Source organism: Dama dama, chromosome 12, assembly GCF_033118175.1.
Source record: "Dama dama isolate Ldn47 chromosome 12, ASM3311817v1, whole genome shotgun sequence".
Taxonomy (NCBI): domain Eukaryota; kingdom Metazoa; phylum Chordata; class Mammalia; order Artiodactyla; family Cervidae; genus Dama; species Dama dama.
The window spans coordinates 89,362,670-89,385,663 of NC_083692.1; the positions used below are offsets into that span (position 1 = coordinate 89,362,670).

General features: G+C 38.9%; 1 protein-coding gene across 2 annotated transcripts; it reads left to right on the forward strand.

Annotated features, from left to right (window-relative positions):
• The first annotated feature begins 695 nt into the window (after positions 1–695).
• On the forward strand, positions 696–22,737 carry MTFMT (mitochondrial methionyl-tRNA formyltransferase). Of its 2 annotated transcripts, XM_061158061.1 has the most exons (9): positions 696–925; positions 2,877–3,086; positions 6,692–6,814; positions 8,467–8,569; positions 9,645–9,720; positions 14,226–14,317; positions 20,774–20,852; positions 21,722–21,804; positions 22,313–22,737. In XM_061158061.1, the coding sequence occupies exons 1-9, from the start codon at positions 705–707 to the stop codon at positions 22,499–22,501; spliced, it is 1,176 nt and encodes a 391-aa protein (XP_061014044.1). In that variant the 5' UTR covers positions 696–704; the 3' UTR covers positions 22,502–22,737. The 2 variants fall into 2 exon arrangements, with proteins under 2 accessions (XP_061014044.1, XP_061014045.1); XM_061158062.1 differs by lacking the exons at positions 20,774–20,852; positions 21,722–21,804.
• Positions 22,738–22,994: the final 257 nt, after the last annotated feature.

Genomic DNA, 22,994 nt, shown 5'->3' on the forward strand with positions numbered 1-22,994 from the left:
CTCAGAAATACAGGATCTAAGCACTAAAAGCTTTTAGATTCTTCTGAGGACAGCTTCCCCTGCCCATAGTCCCTGAGAATCTCTTCTGTGTTATCCCTCTGGGCGGAAAGGTACCCACAAGGTATGGGGAAAAGTGGGCCTTTGGGTCACTAGAGTGACTACAAGCAGGAATTGGGGACACTGCCTTCCCTAGTACTTGGGGTTGCTGTGGAGGTTAGGATAACGGACTTTGGAGCCACGTGGGGCTAGCTGTGAGGACCTTACATAGGTAACTACCCTAACTTCGCGGAGTCTCAGATCCTCTTCAGTAAAATGGCTGTAATAATATCTACCTGGTGTGGGTGATATGCAGATTAACTAAACAAAGGGGATCTAGTCAATATTAACTATAACGGCTGAGAAAATGGTACAGAGATAAAGATTTCGTCATCTGAAAACATATATGATTTGTTTCTAAAAAGAGTTGTTTGGGGAGATTGGCTAAATCGTGCAAACAAATGCAACAAAAGTCACGCGCACTTTTGAACCCGCAAATTCCCTTTCCAGCTCCAACACAGATGGGCCCCGCCTCCAATCAGGCAAGCCACGCCCCAGTCGCGGAAAGGCCTCGCCGGACGAGCTTCCTCCCCGGCCCCGCCCCTCCGGCCCGGAGCCCGCTCCCGCGCCCCTACGCGCCTGCGCAGGGTAGGCCGCCGGCGGAAGAGATGAGGGTGCTGGTACGGTGCTGCTGCGGACCCCTGCCAGTCGGGGGCGGCGCGGGCCGGAGGCCGAACCCACGCTGGCGAGCGCTGGCCAGGCTGAGCGCGGCCCCTGGCTGGGAGGACGGCCAGGGCGCTCGCGTCCGCGAGAAGCCGCCTTGGAGGGTGCTCTTTTTCGGCACTGATCAGTTCGCCCGCGAAACGCTGCGGGCGCTGCACGCCGCCAGGTACCGGGCCCGGGGATTGGGAGGCCCGGGTGTTGAGGGCGCGGCTCTGGAAACTCTGCGGCCGGCCTCGAGGATTTGGGCTTCTCGTCGGGAAAAGCAAGATGAGCGGGAGGAGCGTGGGCCCAGATCTCGGCGTCTCGAGCGCCCGGAAGGTGCGCCGCCCCCTCGGTCAGTCCTTGGGTGCCCGGCTGGTCCCGCCCGGCCGGTCTACACTCCCCCGACTCTTAACGCGCTCTGAGCTCTACAGGGCACCCCATGGTGTTGAGACCTTGCTGCCTGCCTTACCTGCATCACCTCTGCCTTGTCCCACCACCTCCCTGCCCGCTTTGCATGGAAACCGTGACCCAGAGAGGTTAAGAGATTGCCCAAGGTCATCAGCTGAGCAGGTTGGGACTAAGATGGGGTCTGACTTCAAAGACCGCCCCTTTCCACTCGCTCCTGCTGCCTCCTACTCAGCATGATTTGTACCCTCTAATTCTTTGGGCTTCTTACTAGACACAGGCATCTCTCTGCACACGCTTGCCTTACATTTTCACTACCTAGCTCCTCCTTGTGTACAACCGGATCCAGTTTTCTGGGACTGAAATGAAGACACTGTCCAAAAGCGAACTGCTTTTATAAATCAGAACTCTTAGGTATACATTTAATATTTATTCCGCAGGGGGATCCTAGTTCCCTGGCCAGGAATCAAGCCCGAGCTCCCATAGGTGTGGAAGCATGGAGTCCCAACCACTGGACCACCAGGAAATTTCCCTACATTTAGTATTTCTAAAATTCAACACATTCCTAGGGGGGAGAATTATTTGAGATCTAGCCTGTCTGGAAAGTCCATGGTATGTGGTGGCTATCCCCATATACACTGCTCTGCCTCCTTTTCCCTAGTCTGCATTTTTTGTTTCCCCATTCCTTGTTTTCCCGATGCACCCCAGACTCAGTTCTGTCATCTCCCTCCATCACGTGTTCCCTGCAAGTACTTCCCAGCAGACCCTCATGTTGACTCCTTCACGAATCCCCTTGTATTCCCCGGTCCACTCACTGCGCGCTGTAACACACCCTGAAACGCTCCCTTCACGTGTGTTCCCTCTGTAGACTGTAATGCACTCTCTGCATGCTGCTTTCTTATGTAGAAATGCTTTCCCTGCATCTCTCTCTGCATGTGTCCTTGTGCTTCTGCTGGTGCTTCGCTTGGCAGCTCCAGTACTCCTGCACTTTCTGTTTTGGGCCCTCTTGTCTCCTTTTCTCATAACTCCTTAACATTTGATGCAGTACCTGCTAAGTAAATGAACAGTCCCTGGCACTGGAATACTGTCCAGCAGGTAAAAAATTGAGATAGTGCTACATACAGTGTCATGGAATGATGCCCATGGGGGTGTGTGTGTGTGTGTGTATGTACATAGAAATATATATACATACATGTATATTTTAAAAATATCTAGTTTGAATAACATGTGGTTATAGTAAAAAAAGAAAATTCAAAAAATTTAGAAGACATACAATGAAAAGTCAGTTCCTTCCTTCTCGTTCTCCCAGGTCCCAATTCTTCTCTTCAATTTCTTATTCTAGAAATGTTTGATGCATCTATAAGCAAATGTATGTTTAACCTTTTTTTTTTTTTAAAGACTCACATATCATACAGTGTTAAAAAAACAAAATGCAGGAAGGTATATGTAATCCAGTTGTGTGAAATGTCTACTGTATATGTTTCAGCGTGCACAGGAAATTTCTAGAACTGTAACAGTTCGAAGAGTAGCCATTTGTGGCTCTTTGAATTTAAACAATTAAAATTAAATAAATAAATCTAACTTTAGTCTCTCAGTTGCACTAGTTTTAACATTTACCCTTAAATACTTTGCGAATTAATCAGAAAAATGCCTTAGAAATGTATGAAGTAGTTTAACATTCCGTCATTATCTTAACCCTGTCATATTTTCTTCTAATCTTTCCACCTTAGGGAAAACAAAGAGGAAGAGTTAATTGAGAAGTTGGAGGTGGTCACAGTGCCCTCCCCATCACCGAAAGGACTGCCCGTGAAGCAATATGCTGTCCAGTCTCAGCTTCCAGTGTATGAGTGGCCAGATGTGGGATCCGGAGAATATGATGTTGGCGTGGTAGCATCATTTGGCCGACTTTTGAGTGAGGCTCTTATTCTTAAATTTCCCTAGTAAGTTTTATTTGCAAGGAAATACAGCGCACAGACCTTGGTCTTTATATATTGGACCTGGTATCTAAAGCGCAGTACCGTGTGACTTGAACTCTAATTCGTCTTGTTTCAGTATTTTCTGATAAAGTAAAAGATTTCATTAGTGGCCTGAATTGTTTTGTTTTGTGGCTCAGAACAACACAAGTTTATTGCTGTATCGTTCTGTAGGTTGGGAGTCTACCTATGGCTCATGAGGTTAAAATCAGAGTGTTAGCAGGGCTTCATTCTTTTCTGGAATCTCTAGGGGAGAATCCACTTCTTTGGCCTTTCCAGCTTCTAGAGGCCACCAACTTTCTTTGGTCCGTGGTGCCCTTCCTTTATCTTCAAAGCCAGCAATGGAGGATCAAGGCTTTTTCATTTCACATCTCTCCGTTCCATTATCACTTTCTGACCTTCAGCTAGGGAAGGTTCCCTGCTTTTAAGAATTCATGTGATTAGATTGGACCCACTGGATAATCCAGTATAATCTATTTCAGGGTCTTTTACCTTAACTGTATATACAAAATGTGTAAGATAACAAATTCACAGGTTCTGGGGATTAGGACATAAACATCCTTGGAGATCCGTTATTCAGCCAACACTGGAGGAGATGCTATGATTGGTTTCATGAATCAGTAAGCACTGGCTCCAAACACCACTGAAATCCTCTCTGTTCCCATATTTTTAAGATACATTGCACAGTAATTTGATCAGTTCAGTCGCTCAGTCATGTCCAACTCTTTGCGACCCCATGGACTACAGCACACCAGGCTTCCCTGTCCATCACCAACTCCCAGAGTTTGCTCAGACTCATGTCCATTGAGTTGGTGATGCCATCCAACCATCTCATCCTCTGTCGTCCCCTTCTCCTCCCCCCTTCAATCCTTCCTAGCATCAGGGTTTTTTCCAGTGAGTCAGTTCTTTGCATCAGGTGTCCAGGTATTGGAGCTTCAGCTTCAGCATCAGTCCTTCCAATGAATATTCAGGACTGATTTCCTTTAGGATGGACTGGTTGGATCTCCTTTCAGTCCAAGGGACTTTAAGAATTTTCTCCAACACCACAGTTCAAAAGCATCAATTCTTTGGCGCTCAGCTTTCTTTATGGCCCAACTCTCACATCCATACATGACTGCTGGAAAAGCCATAGCTTTGACTAGATGGACCTTTGTTGGCAAAGTAATGTCTCTGCTTTTTAATATGCTGTCTGGGTTGGTCATAGCTTTTCTTCCAAGGAGCAGGTATCTTTTTATTTCATGGCTGCAGTCACCATCTGCAGTGATTTTGCAGCCCCCCAAAATAAAGTCTGTCACTGTTTCCATTGTTTCCCCATCTATTTGCCATGAAGTGATGGGACTGGATGCCATGATCTTAGTTTTCTGACTGTTGAGTCTTAAGCCAACTTTTTCACTCTCCTCTTTCACTTTCATCAAGAGGCTCTTTAGTTCTTCTTCACTTTCTGCCATAAAGATGGTGTCATTTGCATATCAGGTTATTGATATTTCTCCTGGCAATCTTGATTCCAGCTTGTGCTTCATCCAGCCTGGCATTTCGCATGATGTACTCTGCATATAGGTTAAATAAGCAGGGTGACAATGTACAGCCTTGTCATACTCCTTTCCCAGTTTGGAACCAATCCATTCCATGTTCAGTTCAGTTCAGTTGCTCAGTTGTGTCCATCTCAATTATGAAGTATGCAGTCATCGAGATTTCAATATTTGCACAAAGCCAAATGGCAAAAAAAGCCAAGTCAAATGCACAAGGAAAAACATGCCGTAGCAATCTAAATTGTCTTACATGTCAGTTCTCATACTGACATTTCAAGTCACATGGGAAGGTTAATTAACAATGCTGGCATGAATTGTTAAAATTTATGATGGCCTTTATCACTATGTCTGGGCTCTCACCCACCCTCATTTAAGTGCTGTATATGTGCTGACAATTCCCAAATTTGTCCCTCCAATTCAGATCTCTCTCTGAACTCGAGGCCCCTGGTACACACTGCCTCCTCTGCAGCTCTGCCTGATGTCTGATAGGTACCTTACATTTAAGGTATCCTGAACCTTTCACCCCGAAGCCTGATCCTTCCCAAAATCTTCATTTCAGCACATGTCAACTCCAGCCTTCAGGACCCAAAACCTTGGCATTGTTGTTAATTTCTTATCTCACACCACACATCCAATCCATCGGGAAGTTCTGTCAGCTCTGCCTTTGAAATCTGCCCAGAATGACTGTCTCTCATCACTTCTGTGGCCATCACTCTTGGCGCTGACACCGCATAACCTCCTAAGTGGTCCTCATTTCTATCTTTGGCCCTCTTAGTCTTTTACCACCCAACACCACCTGATCTTTTTTAAAGTGTAAGTTAGTCATGTCACTCTGCTCGAAGTTCTCTGGTGGTTTTCCATCTCGCTCATAGTAAAATCAAGTCCTTTTTTTTCTTCCTGTTTGATTCACTATTGCTTATATCCCCAGCACTTAGTGCCAGGACATGAATTATACTTGGTAAATATTTGTTGGATGAATGAGACTGGGCTGAACAGTGGAGTTTAGAATATAGGAGTCTTGTATATATAGGGGCTTCCCTGGTGGCTCAGTTGGTCAAGAGTCTGCCTGCAATGCAGGAGACCTGGGTTCGATCCCCTGGGTTGGGAAGATCCCCTGGAGAACGGAATGGCTATCCACTCTAGTGTTCTGACTTGGAGAATTCCATGGACTATTCCATGTGGCCACAAAGATGCTGACACAACTGAGTGACGTTCACTTTCACTTTATGTATATACATACTCATGTATGTATATGCATACTCATGCTAATGGAAACATCATTAAACTAATGGCAGATTAGTAAATTATTAAAATTGCTTATTTATGGGTGAAAAGCATATTGGGAGACACACCAATGGTGAATAAATCATTCAATGGGGATCTAAGAAGCTTGTTTTAGGAACTCTAAATGCAAATTTAGTAGAGTGAGGGCAATTATGTAATTTGACTAAAAAGTATAATTTTACATTGTCCATGAGATGCACTACTGGGTTTGAGTGGCTCTTCTCATATAGTAAAAAAACACATTTTGTGTTTTTATTTAAAAACTCCCAGATATCACAAGCTGTTGTGGAACATCTTTGGAACAATGAATAGTTGTTCTTGCTCTGTTATTGAGTTTCATGGGTCTCTTATGGCAAGAGAGTGTACTTAGCCTCTGACTCCTGCTTTAGTTGGTTTGAGACTAGATTTAACTGTTTTTCAAAGTTTCTGGCAAAGTTTCATGATGAAAAATAGCATATTAGTTTAGGTGGCAGTAAACTAAGGGGCTTCCCCGGTGGCCCAGCGGTAAAGAATTCGCCTGCAATGCAGGAGCCGCAGGTTTGATCCCTGGGTTGGGAAGATTCCCTGGAGGAGGGCATGGCAACCCACTCCAGTATTCTTACGTGGAGAATCCCATGGACAGAGGAACCTGGTGGGCTGCAGTCCATGGGGTCTCATGGAGTCGGACACACTGAAGCGATTTAGTTCACATATATGCAGCAGGAAACTAAATGGTGGAAAAGCCCACTTTCATACTAATTTCTGTCTTTTCTAATTCAGCGGCATCTTGAATGTCCATCCCAGTTGCCTTCCGAGGTGGCGTGGTCCAGCCCCTATAATCCACACCATCCTCCATGGAGACACAGTTGCTGGAGTGACGATTATGCAGATTAAACCTAAAAGGTAGAGCGTATTTTCCTGTCTAGAGACTTTTGTGATTTTTGACTGTTGATGTCAGTCTGCCTGAGGGAAAGGGGAGGTGGATAAGTGGGTGCTAATCACTCATTTCTTAACTCCAGGGTGCTTTTTTCTTCTATTTATTCCTGGTTTCTAACGTAAAACATGTGTTTTAGAATTTACACAGTGTCTCTTTATACTTGTTAATGAAATAATGTTATTAACAGCTGGATTTCTATAAATGACATTTATAAGTGAGAGATGGATTTTTGCATATTAGTTGTCATCTTGGTTTTCTGCTGGCTTTGGTTTCTAGGGTCAAAATTTTTTTTGAACCTGAAGTAATACATTGTATACCAATGTGTTATATAATTGTCTTTAATATTTAATTTTTTAAATCATACCTACAATCTAAAAAACAGTTATTTTAAATTGTATCAGGAGAGTATCTTAATACTCTGCGTGTTATCACCTAATGTCTTCAGAGAAAAGAAAAATCACAAGTTCACAAGAATAACTCAATATCTGGGATTTGCTTTAACTTCAAAAAATAAAAAAAGAGGGGAGGGTCAGATGAAACAAGAGTGGTGAAACTTTGGTAGTTCTCAAATTTGAATGGTGTGTGTATGGGGATTCCTTAGACTGTTCACTCTGTTTTTGGAATGTTTGTTACTTTTTGCTTACTTTTCATAGTAAGCATTTTACTAAAGCTTGTAGGTAAAAAATAGAGTTAACAGATCACAAAATTACATATTTAAAACAAAATATATTTCTAATAGAAGTTGATAGCCAATATTTGCAGAGCTTGATATAACATTCAAGACTTGTGGCAATGCAAATACACTTGCACCTACTTGTAATCGCTATTGATTATAATTCAGGCAAAACTCTGTCCTTTGAGAAAGGAAATATTGAATGATTATAAATTCCTTAATTGTACTTCCTTGGAAAATAAATTCTTTGCTTTGTGCTTTCATTATATAAATAGAGACTTTCTCATACTATTTATTGCTAATGGTAGAATTATTTGTGGTTGCAATTAAATCCCTGATGTGCAATTTTATACTTTTTTCCTTTGGGCAAAAAATTAACTTAAAATCTAAATATAGGCCAGATTTGCTCTCCCTTCTTTCTTTATTTTTTTAATTTTACGGTTTTTAATAGCTTAGTGAAATGACTGTGTTAGAGTTTAATTTTGTTAAGCTCAAATATTGACTCCATATATGCCCTATATGACCAGAAAATGGTAGTTAAGAGTAAACCAGGTGAAAATGCAGAAAATGGTGAAAAGTTAATGGGCTTAAATTCTCTAGTTAATAAACTCAAGTGATATTAGTAACATGCTAATGTTGCTCACCTTTCTTTCAAACTGACATTTCTCCCTTGCCAATGGCTGCCAGTCACATTCATGGCCATGGTTGAACTACCCTTGTTGGGGACGTCCCTGGCAGTCCAGTGGTTAGGGTTCTGCGCTTCCACCACAGGGGGCCCAGGTTCAATCCCTGGTCAGGGCAGTAAGATCCCACAAGTCATACGTGTGGCCTAAAAAACAAACAAAAACCATCCTTGTGGTATGTAAACATCCGTGTAGACAAACATATTGATCTTAAGAAATAGTCAGTGATCATGTTACTATTTGCTTTTGATTTTCTTGGTAGGTTTGATGTAGGCCCAATCCTCAAACAGGAAACGGTTCCTGTGCCACCCAAGAGCACCTCAAAGGAATTGGAAGCCGTGCTGTCAAGACTGGGTGCCAACATGGTACACTTTTCCAGTATCCCCCTGCTTGTTTCCTAAGTGGTTATGATGAAAAGAACACGTTTATGATATATAATTTTAAACTTATTTTTGAAAAATGATTTCTATCCCTGGCTTCCTAAAAATCAGCTTGGAAGTCTTTGAGAATTTACACAGAGGAGGTACTTATTCAAGGCTTTTGAATGAAATACGTGATTTTATATGATCTACTGCATTCCATGGAGAGGCTTTTAGACAATTCTTCCCAATTTCACTCTTCTTAGTCTCAGGGACATACCATTCATCCCTGTCAAACCGGACCAGGAGCATTTCCTAAGTCAGTCACAGTTTTCCTCCCACTTTTGTCCCTGTGTTCCAGTAGTCTGCATCCATGTACTTTGGAATTCTGCTGACCCCTTGCTGTAAATGAACTCCGTGGCTTTTTCATTCAATCTGAGTAAATGCTTAAAGACCCGATTAGTGGTTTTCATCTGGACTAAACTTTCTGTGGAGGAAAACGTTCTCCCCAGGTTTAGAGATGGTGCTTTCCATTCTAGGCACTCACCTCGGAAATGCTGTTAAAATAGTGTCTGTCATTTATGGAGCACTGGCTTGTGTGCCAAGGACTGTATGAGATACTATTATAGATGCTCTTTTATCCTTTGTTTTTTTTAACCTTTCCAACAAACCTTTTTAAACTGTTTTAGAGATGATGACCTTGAAGGTCACAGACAAGTAAAATAACTTTTCCACAGAGACATAGCTAGTAGGCAGTGGAACTGGAATTTGAATCCAGAACTATGTGACTCCAGAGTACACTCTCTTTAGGTCTCCACAGCTTTCCTTCACGCAGAGTGAGAGTGTGGTTAGCTGAGCTCAGGCTGTTCTAACGGCCAGTCAGGGCTCAGCATTCTCAGAAAGGATCAGTGACCTGTAGTCTGCAGAGAAGCAACAGCTCCACTGAAACTCCACCCAGTAGATGGCTCTTCACAGATTAAGCCAATTTATTGCCTGACCCCAGTTTAATGGTACTGAGTTGTAATGTATTTTGTTCTTTTCATCTAGAATATATTTCTCTCCTCCTTTTTTTTTTTTAAAGCTTATTTCAGTTTTGAAAAATTTGCCTGAAAGTTTGAACAACGAAAGACAGCAGCCAGCCGAGGGGGTGACACATGGTAAGTGCAGACGGCCCAGACTCTCATAGCTTTCCTGAGGTTTTGTTTGTCGTGATTGGCATCTGAATCCTCTGACTTCCTCACTTGTACATTTCCCTTAATTTGGCTAAAGGTCGAGTGTCCACTTGCAGGCCTGTTTCCAGAGAATGATCAGTAAGGGATCTTCCTCCCTCTGCACGTGTAGCCCTATGAAAGATTAAAACAATTTTTTATGTTCTTTTTATTGAAAAGTACCAAACACAAAGGTAAATTGAAAGACAGTGAATACCTGTTTAACGCAGAGTCAACAATTACTAACGTTTGTTCACTTTGTAAAGTCTCTGTCCCTCGTCATATTTTCTTTATATATATATACGTGTATTTATGTAGTGTATATATATTAATTTCTACTATACCATTTGGGGTCTTCCCAGGTGGCACTGGTGGTAAAGAAGCTGCCTGCCAAAGTAGGAGAAGTAGAAAAACGCGGGTTCGATCCCTGGGCTGGGAAGATCCCCTGGAGGAGGGCATGGCAACCCACTCCAGTATTCTTGCCTGAAGAGCCCCATGGACAGAGGAGGCTGGTGGGCTGTGGTCCATAGGGTCACAAAGAGTTGGACACGACTGAAGCGACTTAGCAGATACCATTTGGAAGTATGCATTATAACTTTTCATCCCTCAATATTTTAACATGCATCTCCTAGGAAAAGTGAACATAGCCAGTCCATATTTAAATTTTCCCGTCTAAAAACATATTTTATAGCTGTATATTTTTTCAGACTAGGATCCAGTTACGGTGAGTTACGGTGAGTTGTATGTCTCTTTAGTTTCATTAGAGTAATTCCTCCACTGCTTTTTTCTATGTCGTTAACTTTTTAACGACAATTGTTAAAAAATGTCCTGAGACCAGGCCAATTGTCTGTTTCCTTTCAATGTTCAGTTCAGTGTTTAGTTTTTCTAGCCCTTAAAGTTCCTGTAAATCAGAAGTTCTCAAGACTTGATTAGATTCAGGCTTAAACTGTGGAAATAGAATTTCATAGATGATAACTGTGTTCCAGTGATACTTGTTTCACGTTGTTTTTAACCTTGTGTTGCTTTTTAACTTAGATTTAATTTTATTTCTTGAATATGTGAGACATTTTCATGACTCAAAATTTAAAACTGTTTGAAGGATATACTTGGGGAAGTCTCTGGAATTGAGCATGACTGAGCAAATACATGCACGTGGGGAAGTCTCTACCTCTGTTGCTGCAGTTTTAGCGTGTCACATGAGTAAGCCATAATGCTAGGTTGCATCAAAGCTAGTGAGGCTAAGTTTGATCACTTGGTTGAGGTGGTGACCATCAGATCTTTCTACTGTAAAGCCATGTTTCTCCCTTTGCAAATGACAGTTAATCTGTGGGGTAATACTTTGATAACTGTGCAGATAGCTGGTTTCCTGGAGGCTCAGCAGTAAAGAATCTGCCTTACAGTGCAGGAGACGCAGAGACACGGGTTTGATCCCTGGGTCAGGAAGATCCCCTGGAGGAGAAAATGGTAAACCACTCCTGTATTCTTGCCTGGAAAATTCCATGGACAGAAGAGCTTGGCAGCCTACATACAGTACATGGGGTTGCAACAAGTTGAATGTGAATGAACAGCAACAACCTTTCACAATTTTAGCAGGGATTGATGCTCCTTCCTTCGATGAATTATTTAAATGAAAATCAAAATTGTTATTTTCCAGTTCCTTTTGTATTTAATGGTTGGCATTGTTCTGTAAAGAAGAGCTTTTCCTCATTAATTGGGGTGAATTTTATTTTATTTTATTTATTTTTTTTCATGTCTTTTTATTTATTTATTTATTTTTTAAAATTAGTTGGAGGCTAATTACTTGGGGGTGAATTTTAATTCATCCCAAAAGGGCAGGATAATTTCTTAATTCTTTCTGTAATTATCAATTTTTTTTTTTGGTAATTATCAATTTTTAAAATAGGGAGTTGGCACCATAATCACTTTCAGTTATGATGGCAAGTGAATTTTTGTATCATTTGACTTGTGGGTTTTTATTTATTGTTTTGTTTTTTTTTTATTTTAGTTGGAGGCTAATTACATTATTGTAGTGGTTTTGCCATACACTGACATGACTTAGCCATGGGTGTACATGTGTTCCCCATCCCAAACCCCCCTCCCACCTCCCTCCCCATCCCATCCCTCAGGGTCATCCCAGTGCACCAGCCCTGAGTGCCCTGTCTCATGCATTGAACCTGGACTGGTGATCTGTTTCGTATATGATAATATACATGTTTCAGTGCTACTCTCTCAGATCTTCCCACCCTCACCTTCTCCCACAGAGTCCAAAAGACTCTTCTATACATCTGTGTCTCTTCTGCTGTCTCACATATAGGGTTATCATTACCATCTTTCTAAATTCCATATGTATTTGTTAGTATACTGTATTGGTGTTTTTCTTTCTGGCTTACTTCACTCTGTATTTATAGTTAATCACATTCCTAATGCTTTGTGCTGCTCAAGCTGTCCCAAATTTGGCCAGTGGTGGCTTCTTAAAGTTGGCGCCTGCATCCTTTTGCTATCCCCCTACCCCCAAAATAGTTTTTGAGTGCTTCCTTGTTTTTTCACAAGATGTCCCAGGCTCACCTTATAAATTCTGTGCCCCATGTTGGAATCAGCCATCTCTCCCTTGTTCATTTTAGCTGGGGAGTAGTATTTAGAAACCATCTGATACCATGATGTGTTCCAAAATGAGGTGTCAGAAAAGGCTAGGTGTTATATATTTTTTTAAATATTTGAGTTGATACTGTTTCTAATTCAAATTTTAAAGTACAGGATTTTTCGTGTATTTTCTCTTACACAAAAAACCTTTTTAAAATCAATTCTGTACCATTTTTTATTTGCTGTGCATAAAATAATTTCAAAATTGCAACACCAATATTACTGTGAAAAATTTAAGTACTAAGTAAGAGTTAAGATCTACATTTTTTTTTTTTTTGGTCCTTAAAATATATCATTCTGAAGTATATAGTCAGAGTACTATGTTCAAAATTTACTGGAGATAATTATTTTTTCTATGTGGCTTTGTTATCTAGTTTGATATTAGATTATATAGTTGTTTCTTTGTTTCAGTTTGGTTTTAATTTTCAGGATTGCCTTTTTCCTCTTTACAACTAAATCTTAGTTTTGAATATTTGAAACATTTACATGATTCAGAGTTAAAAGCATTTGGAAAGGTTACACAGAGAAGTCTTACTTCCATCCCATTCCTATGTCCTTGGATCCTGTTTCTCTCTCCCTCTAGAACTATTGGTTTCTGATTTAGCCTTTTGGTTGTTTCCTTTATAAAAATAAGCAAAAACACATACTTTAAAACTGATTTTTTTCTTTTTTATTCCACAAAGGATAGCTTAAAATATACACTCTCTGCATCTTTCTTTTTTTCACTTTACAGTGTATGCTGGTGATCATCTATCAATAAGAAGAAATTTTCATGTTCTTTTTTATGGCAGTATAGTTCTCATTTGTATGGAAAAATCATAGTTTAATCAATAGACCTCCTTATTGGTGGACATTTGGGTTATTTCTAATCTTTTGCTATTTCCAATAGTGCTACTATGAATATCTTTATGCATGTATTACCTCCTAATCTAAGAGATAAGAAATTGTGTCTTGGAATAGTTTTAATTCACATTACTCCTTGAGTAAGATTGCAGAACTTTTCATGTTTAAGGGCTATTTGCATTTTTTTTTCTGAGAAGAGTCTATTATATCTTTTGCCCATTTTTCTACTCAGTTTTTGGTTTCTTTTGTTTCAGTTTTTAGGAGTACTTTGTGTAATAGATATAAATAAATCTATATAATAGACACAAAGTGCTCCTAAATATATAAATAACACACACATATATATAATACTTATATGCAAATACTTATATTTATTATATAGATATATCTCTCATGCAATATATATAAATAGATATAAAACACTGTGGTATAAATTGCAAATACCTTGTTTGTCATTTGTCTCCTGGCTTTATTTGTGGCATTTCTTTTTGTCTTATAAAAGTTTTTTATGTAGTCACATTTATCATTCTTTATTTGCTTCTGGACTTTGAATCATAAAAGAACTTTTTCTCTTCCTAGGTTATAAAGAAATTTACCCACGCTTTCTTCTGTGCTTAGTCACTCAGTTGTGTCCGACTCTTTGCGACCCCATGGGCTGTAACCCCCTAAGTTCATCTGTCCATGGGGGTTCTCCAGATAAGAATACTGGAGTGGGTTGCCATGCCTTCCTCCAGGGAATCTTCCCAACCCAGGGAATGTTTTCTTCTAGTACTTTTATTTATTATGTATGTATGTGTAAATATATATATTTTATTTTATATTGTGGAAAATTTAAAACATACAGAAGTTGAGAAAATAATATGATGAGTTTTCTATCATTCAGATCATTCTCTTTGTCATTCTGTATCAATAATTACCAATTTATGGTCATTGACCTGATATTCATTCTTGCCATTGGCTTTCTCTTACAGCCCCTAAGATTTCTGCTGCTACCAGCTGTATAAATTGGGAGGAACAAACTTCAGAGCAGATATTCAGACTTTATCGTGCCGTTGGGAATATAGTAAGTTGGAAGTCAAATTGCAGTTTTACCTAACTGTGTGTGTATGTGTGTGTATGTTGTAATTTACTTTTGAAGTATTTTTATTTAGGAATAAATCTCATTAAACAAAACCTAAGGGTCCTGAAATTCAGTTTTCATTTAATTAATTATTTTATTTTTGACTGCATGGGCTTCTCATTGCAGTGGCTTCTCTTGTTGTAGAGCATGGGCTCTAGATGCACGGGCTTCAGTAGTTGAAGCATGTGAGCTTGGTAGTTGCAGCTTGCAGGCTCAGCTACTCCTCAACATGTGGGATCTTCCTGGACCAGGGATTGAACCTGTGTCCCCTGCATTGGCAGGCAGATTCTTGATGGACTACCAGGGAGGTCCCCGAAATTAATTTCTAAATGAACTTTTTCTTGATCTCAAACTGAAACTGTATAACCATTAAGTAACAACTCCCCATTTCACCCATCCCAACATCCCTGGTAATCACTATTCTACTTTCTGTTTGTGAATATGCCTATCATAGGCACCTCATATAAATGGAATCATACAATATTTGTCGTTTTGTGCCTGGCTTATCTCATTTAGCATAATGTTTTCAAGTTTCATTCATGTTGTACCATGTATCAAAATGTCATTCTTTTTTAGGGCTGAATAACATTCCATTGTATATATATGTAGCACAGTTTGTTTATCCATTCATCTCCTGATAGCCATTTGAGTTGTTTCCACCTCTTAGCTAATGTGAATAATGCAGGTATGAATGTGGATGTACAGATATCTGTTTGAGTCCCTATTTTAATTCTTTTGTACATCCGACATTCATTTTTTAAATATTTGTTATATAGAATCTTTTTAAACTTTTTTATTTTTTGGTTTATTTTCTGGCTTCACTGAGTCTCTGTTGCTGTGCGTGGGCTTTCTCTACTTGAGGCGAACAAGGTCTCCTCTCTAGTTGAGGCTTCTCATTGTGGTGGCTTCTCTTGTTCATAGCTCAGGCTCTAGGGCATGTGGGCTTCAGGAGGTGCTACACTCAGGCTCAGTAGTTCCAGGTCCTAGGCTCTGGAGAGTGGGCTCAATAGTTATGGTGCATGGGCCTAGTTGCCCTGCAGCACGTGGAATCTTCCTGGACCAGGGATTGAACCTGTGTCCCCTGCATTGACAAGTAGATTCTCAACTACTGTACCACCAGGGAAGTCCCAAGTTTGGGGTTTTCAATGGACTACCTTTGTTGGTTAAAATGGAGAACTGTCTTTGAATATCTGTAACATGCCCAGTTCTTCAGTGAGGATTACAACCTTATGTTATGGGTATTATTCCATTTTAAGTTGACAAATTGAGGCTTAAAGTAGATGCTCAGTGAATGGCTATTGAATGTTGCTGATGGTCACATCGTTAGTGAGAGTCAGGTTTTGAACCAGATCTGCCTGACTTCAAACCCTATACTTTTCCTGCTGTAACAGAATGGCATATGGGAAGGAACATTGACTTTAGAACCAGACAGAGCTGGATTCCAGCTTCTCTCTGCTACTTCCTAGCTTTGTAGACTTGAGAAAGTTGTTTAACTTCTGAGCTTTAGTTAGCGCATTTGAAAATTAGGATGACATGTTGTATATAAAGCATCTAGTACAGTATCTGATACCAACTATTATTCATTCATTAAAAAAATAATTTATTGAAATCCTATTATGTGCCAGGCATTGTTCTAGGTGTTTGAGGTGATGTGGGAAAGCAAAAACAAATAAGCAAATAAATAAGGAAAATACAGATAGTGTCATAAGCTCGTCAGCGAAAATTAAAGGAAGATAATGTGATAGATTCACTGGTGGCTATTTTAGATTGGATATCTATTTGGGGAAGGCCACTCTGAACTGACATTTAAGCTGAGGTCTGAAAGACAATAAGGAGAAAGTCATGCCCAGATCAGGAAAAGAGCATTCCGGGCAGAGGGAGCAGCTAATAGAAAACTCAAGTAAGCTAAATCAGATAAAGATTCACAAAAAAAGAAAACTACAGATCAATAGCCCTTATTAACATAGAGGCAAAAATCCTTAATAGAAATAACAAACTGAGTCAAACAACATGTAGAAAAGGATTATACATCATGGTCACATGTGATGTAGCCCAGGAATACAAGGTTGGTTCAGCATAGAAAAATCAACATAATACACCATATTAATAGAATAAAGGACAAAAAGCATGTAACTGTCTGAGTAGATATAAAAAGGGCATTTGAAAACTCCAATATCTTTTCATGATAAAAATATTCAACAGACTAAGAATAGACAGGAACTTCCTCAAACTGGTAAAGAATATCTACCAAAAAAAAAAAAAAAAAATCCAAAGCTAACATATTTAATGGCAAAAGATTGAAAGTGTTCCCTCTAAGATCAGGAACAAGACAAAGATCTCCACTCTCACTGCTTCTTACAACAACTCACCACTTGTATTCAATATTGTCCTGGAGGTTATAGCCAGAGTAATTAGACAAGAAAAAAAAAAGGAACAATGTAAAATTATGTCTATAATATTATATATAGAAAATTATAGACTCCCCCCTCCAAAACAAATAGAGCTAATAAACAGCAAAGAATTCCTAAGTAAATGGAAAGACCTCTGTGTTTCTGAATAAGAAGATTTAATATTGTTAAGATGGGACTGTTGCCCAAATTGATTTACAAACTCAACACATTTCCTATAAAAATCCTTCTTGACTTCTTTGCAAAAATGGACAAGTTTATCCTAAAATTCATATGGACTCCCAAGAGGTCCAGAATAGAAAGAAAATCTTGAAAAAGAACAAAATTGGAGGACTAATAGTTCCTGATTTTACAACTTACTACAAAGCTACAGAAATTAAGGCAGTGTGATACTGAGAAAGATAGACATGAAGCTCAATGGGATAGAATTGAGAGTCCAGAAATAAACCCATACATTTATTATCGCTTGATTTGTGATAAGGATTCCAAGACAATTTGATGGGGAAAGAGTAGTCTTTTTACCACATGGTGCTTGGATAACTGGATATTCACAATAAAAAAGAAATGTATTTGGATCCCTACCTCACACCACATATACAAATGAACTCAGTATGGATCAGAAACCTAAATGTAAGAGCTAAAACTATGAGAACTCTTGGAAGAAGATATATGAGTATAATTTCATGACCTTGAAGTATGCAGTGGTTCTTAGATATAATGCCTGAAGAATAAGCAACAAACTAAAAACAGAGAAATTGGATTTCAAAATTTAAAACTGTTGGGTTTCAAAGAACGCTAAGAAGAAAATGAAAAGACAGCCTATATAATAAAAGAAAATATATGCAAATCATATATCTGATGAGAGTCTAGTAACCAGTATATATAAAGAACAAAGAACTCTTATAGCAAAAAGGTTAAGATTATTAGCAAAGATCTAATAACATGATTAGAAAATCAGCAAAGGATCTACATAGACATTTATCCTAAGAAAATATATAATTGGCTACTAAGCATATGAAGAGATAATCAATTTCATTAGTCATTAGGGAAATGCAAATCAAAACTATACTGAGATACTGCTTCACACTTAATAGAATTGCTGTAAATTTAAAAAAAAAATCAGGGTTGATGAAGATGTGGAGAAATTTGGAACCCTTATTCATTGTTGGTGGAAATGTAAAATGGGGCAGCTGCTATAGAGAACAGTTTGACAGCTCCCCCAAAAGTTAAAACAGTTAAATACTACATAATAATCCCTATCTTCTGCAATTCACCTTTCCTCTCCACTGAGAAGTGCTTGTGCTATGACAGAAGGAATGCTTATCTTGCAACCAGAAAGTGAAATTTGATTCCTAGAGCTGCTGTGTATTAACCAAGAGCAAGATTCTTAACTTCTCTGAGCTTCTGCATTTTACCTGTAAAATGGGGTTAATGACCAGGTCCACAACTGTCAAGATCAAAGGAGATAAACTGTGGATTTATCCATGCCAACATATGATTTTGACAGTAATGATGGTGAACACAGAAATGACTGTATTCTTACTATCCCTTTCCTTTCTGCAGTGCTCTGATGATAAGGTGAAGATGAGCCTTACCTCCCCAAGAACACTTACTGTGTATTCTAATTCTGTACCTATATCTTATTTGTAGCCCTCTGTAAATATAAATGATTTTCAGTCAGTAAATGTGTTTCAGAAGTCTTTAGAGTTCTTTGAAAGAGAAAAGGTTACGCACATGAAAGTCATTTCATGACTTATGGAAGCTGGTGAAAGAAGAATCAGTCAGCAAATTATAGAAGAGGATATTATACCAAAATATGACGTAGATAAAGTTGTGAGTACTTTTCTTCAAGTGTGTTTAATTCTCTGATTTAACCATTCACATCTTTGAAACAGCCTGTCTTATTCTAGAAGTTAAATGTCCTGTTGAGGTGGCCATGAAAAGCCCTGAGCTGTGAAGGGGAAAACTTAGATTGTGGTCCTTGGCTCTGCCATTAACCAGCTGTGTCTAAACGTGGGGAAATGGGTGCATTTCTCTGGGCCTCACTTTCCTCATCTGTGAAATAGAGGACTGAACTGCAGTCTGAAAATTAGTTTATTTACTTCAGAAACTCGAAAGAACTTATTTTCCTGGTGTATGTTAATTTCTGTTAGCCTATTTAAGTCAAAGTCTAGTAAAAGTAGCATCTCATCGTGGGGAAAGGTGAAGTGGATTATCCAATATATAGTGTTGGAATGGCTGGTTAGCCAAAAAAAAGGGAGCCTTCAAGTCTCATCTTTTAAAATCAGAATAAAATCTAAATGGATCAAAATGAAACCACAAAGAACTGGGAAAAAGCGTAGTTGAATAATTTTGTAATATTTGATAAATGTGGATAGGCCTTTTAAAGCATGGTATGTACCAATGAAGTCATGAGAGAAAAGGCTAATAAATACTACTTAATAAAATAAACTTATGCATGGAAAAATTACCCAGTATCAAAAGCCAACAGACTAGAAAAATATTCATAATACATCTGAGAACTAAAGAGCTAATTTCCTAAAAATATAAAAGCCTTTCATGAATTAATGAGATGAACAACTCAGTTTTGTTTTTTTTTAATGAGCAAAGGGCATAAACAGGCCTAAGAAATAAAATGTGCAAGTGCAAGTAGATATGCACTGCTCCTTAGCCTCATTAATAATAAACAGTAATAGACTGTCACTTTTTTCTCTTATCAAGACTGTTTAACAATAAAATGTTGATGCTCTTTAACCGAAGTGGTCCACTTAAAAAAACAGCTGTTGGGACTTCGCTGATGGTTCAGTGGCTAAGACTCCGTGCTCCCAATGCAGGAGCTCTGGGCTCAAACCCTGGTCAGGGAACTAGCTCCCACATGCCGCAACTAAGAGTTCATATGCTACAACTGAAGACCTAGTGCAGCCAAATGAGTAAATAAATATATTAAACAACAACAGACTATTCTCCAGAAACATAAAAGTCCTCAAAGATATATATGCCAGGCTATTATCACATTTAAAGGTTTTTTTGTAATTTTGTAATATGTTATGAACTGTCTATCATAAAGGCATTGGTTTCATAAATGATGGTACATTTTATAAAATGGAATATTGTCCAACAGATAAAAGAGTGAAATAGATAAGTGTGTACTGATGTGTGTACTGATGAAAATTTGTTCAAGATACACACAACACCATGACTGTCCTGTAAGTTTTAGATTACAAAGTCAGGGCATCAGCAGATGTATGCTCTCCAGTATTAGTGCTGTCTTGCACAGTTTATGGTTAAGTTAAAAATTCCTTGTCAAACACTATGTTTTAAGATTTTTGTGAGAATTATATTTGTAGAAAAAATACAAGGACATACACATCAGGCTACTAATTGTGGTTACCTCTGGGGATGGGAGGTAACCTCTGGGCCTCATTTTCCTCTCTGTGAACTAGAGGACTGAACTGCAGTCAGTCCTTGAAAAAAATGATGAGACTGAACTGCTCATCATTTCTGTTACTTAGTGCCATTTGCAGCCTGGATTTTAGTGAAGATTTGTTGTTGTTGTTGTTTTTCCATGATAAAAGTTTTGTAAGCAAAAATTTACCACCAGTTTTGCCAGCACTGCATTTTCACTGTCTTTTGCCCTGTAGGATGACTGGATTGGTGTTCGATCAGTGATGCTTAAGAAAATTATTCATTTTCTAATTTTTTAACATAATTGTTGTAATGCTTGCATTTTTATAATGAGCATGATTTTTAACTAGAAGTATTAATAGAGATATACATTGATTAAAAATAGTGTTTAATTTTAAGATCTTATAAATCCCTAGGGCTGATGCAGAGGGTCATGTTATGTTCTGTTCCCTAAGATTTAGAGACTGAGTTCCCAGTTCCACTGTAATTGGGAGAGAAGTCAGGCCAGATGAACACAAAATAATAATTGAAAAGTGTTGGGGATTGAGTGTATTTTTTTATTATCCTTCTTTCATTTTATTTGCAGATTCCGTTGCAGACACTCTGGATGGATAATACCATTAAACTTCTGGATTTGGTAGAAGTTGATAGTTCAATCCTCAGTGGTACTTAACTTTTGAATAGCTGTCATGGAAAATGTTTTCAGTATAGTCCATTTGAAAATGCGTCTATTTTACCATGAGTCACATTTACTAAAAATAAGGATTCTTTTAGTTTCAGCTCAGTAATACTTTACATTCATTTATAGTGTTGTTCTTTGCAGTGTCCATTCACATATATTTCCTCTTTTAACCATTGTAAGAAACTGAGAAGTAGATACCAGTGTCACTATCCCGTATTAAGCTCTGTGATTTCCTCTCTCAGGGTGTTCAGGGAATGCAGAATGATTGGGTTAATTTCACCTTGGTGAATATCATAATGAAAATCTCTGGGCAGCTCAGTGAGAATCTTGGGCGAGGGTGGAGCGTTTCATGATCTGGTCCATTCAGAGGCCCATTGGTGTCCTACCATCCTGGTAGGCTGAAGGAGTGGGAGCCACAGAGGGAGCTGGTGTAGTTCAGAGGGGCTCAGAGTTACCCAGGGATCCAGGAACTGGGATTTGTTTGGTCATGGATAGAGGGCCCAGCTGAGATCCTAAGTTTCCTTGTATGTCTCTCCACTGCAAGCTAGTTATTTCACCCAAATGGTGAAAACTTCTAGGTTCAACGTTTTAGGCTGGTCTCTGGGACGCTGAGTAAAGGACTGGTAGCTGCTTATGTGTTTGGAAAGGTTCCCGTTGGGTTCAAGATACACACAACACCATGACTGTCCTGTAAGTTTTAGATTACAAAGTCAGGGCATCAGCAGATGTATGCTCTCCAGTATTAGTGCTGTCTTGCAGAATGTTTCCTTTGATTTTTAAGAAGCACTATGAAGTTGCGTAATTATTCATTCTCTCTCTCATATCCCTCTTTTTCTCCTCCCCTTTCTTTAGATTCAAAATTAACAGGACAGGCTGTTATTCCAGGATTAGTAATATACCACAAACAGTCACAAATACTGCTGGTTTGTTGCAAGGTACACTTTTCCTTTAGTTTCACATTATTATACTTCTTTTGCTGAGTTTATAGTTTGTGTTATTTGTCATTTTTAGTTGGGTCATCACTCAGGTTGTGATGAAGTTTTACCAAGGTGTTACTATTGCTCAGACAATGAAAAATGATTCAGTAACTTTGTTGTTGTTTAGTTGCTAAGTTGTGTCCAACTGTTTTGCAACCCCATGGACTAAAGCCTGCCAGGCTCCTCTGTCCATGGGATTTCCCAGGCAAGAATACCGGAATGGGTTGCCATTTCCTTCTCCAGGGGATATTCCCGACCCAGGGATTGAACAGCATCTCCTGCATTGGCAGGAGGAGCACTGAGCCACCAGGAAAGCTCATCATTTATGTTACTTAGTGCCATTTGCAGCCTGGATGTAGTAAAGATTTGCTGGTTTTTTTTTTTCCATGATAAAAGTTTTATAAGTAAAAATTTACCACCAGTTTTGCCAGCACTGCATTTTCCCTGTTTGTCTTTTGTCCTTTAGGATGAATGGATTGGTGTTCGATCAGTGATGCTCAAGAAAACACTAACAGCTACTGATTTCTACAATGGATATTTGCACCCCTGGTACCAGAAAAATTCCCACGCTCAACCAAGCCAATGCAGATTTCAGACTCTCAGACTTCCACCAAAGAAGAAGAAGCAGAAAAAAAAAAATGTTGCTATGCAATAGTGCACCAAGTACTTAGGAAGAAGATGAACAAGAACCTACTATATACTTGTGATTTGTTAAAAAGCCTTATTTACAAGGAATTACCCTGACTTTCAAAGAATTTGACACTGTTGAAAGGGAAGATGATTGTCAAAAAGATGAGTTACCCCACTTTGTGTTTTCCATCTAACAGAGTTAAAAACAACTTTTTCCGTTTGAATATAAAGAGAAGTTTTAAATTAAATTTTTATTTATTATATCAGACTCATCAGACTGTATCTTTCCCTGACAGCGAGTATGACTGACTGGTGTATATATATATATATATATATATATATATATATATATATACACTGAAGAGAATTTCTTTTAAAAAAGTGCATCTATGAAATTTTTAAAACCATATGTCCCCTTTGACTTTGTTGGCATTTTAGCAGTATTAAATCTGATACGGATTTTTAACAGGGAGTAAAGTCAGATCTTTACATTTATCTACCATCTAGTTCCTACCAAG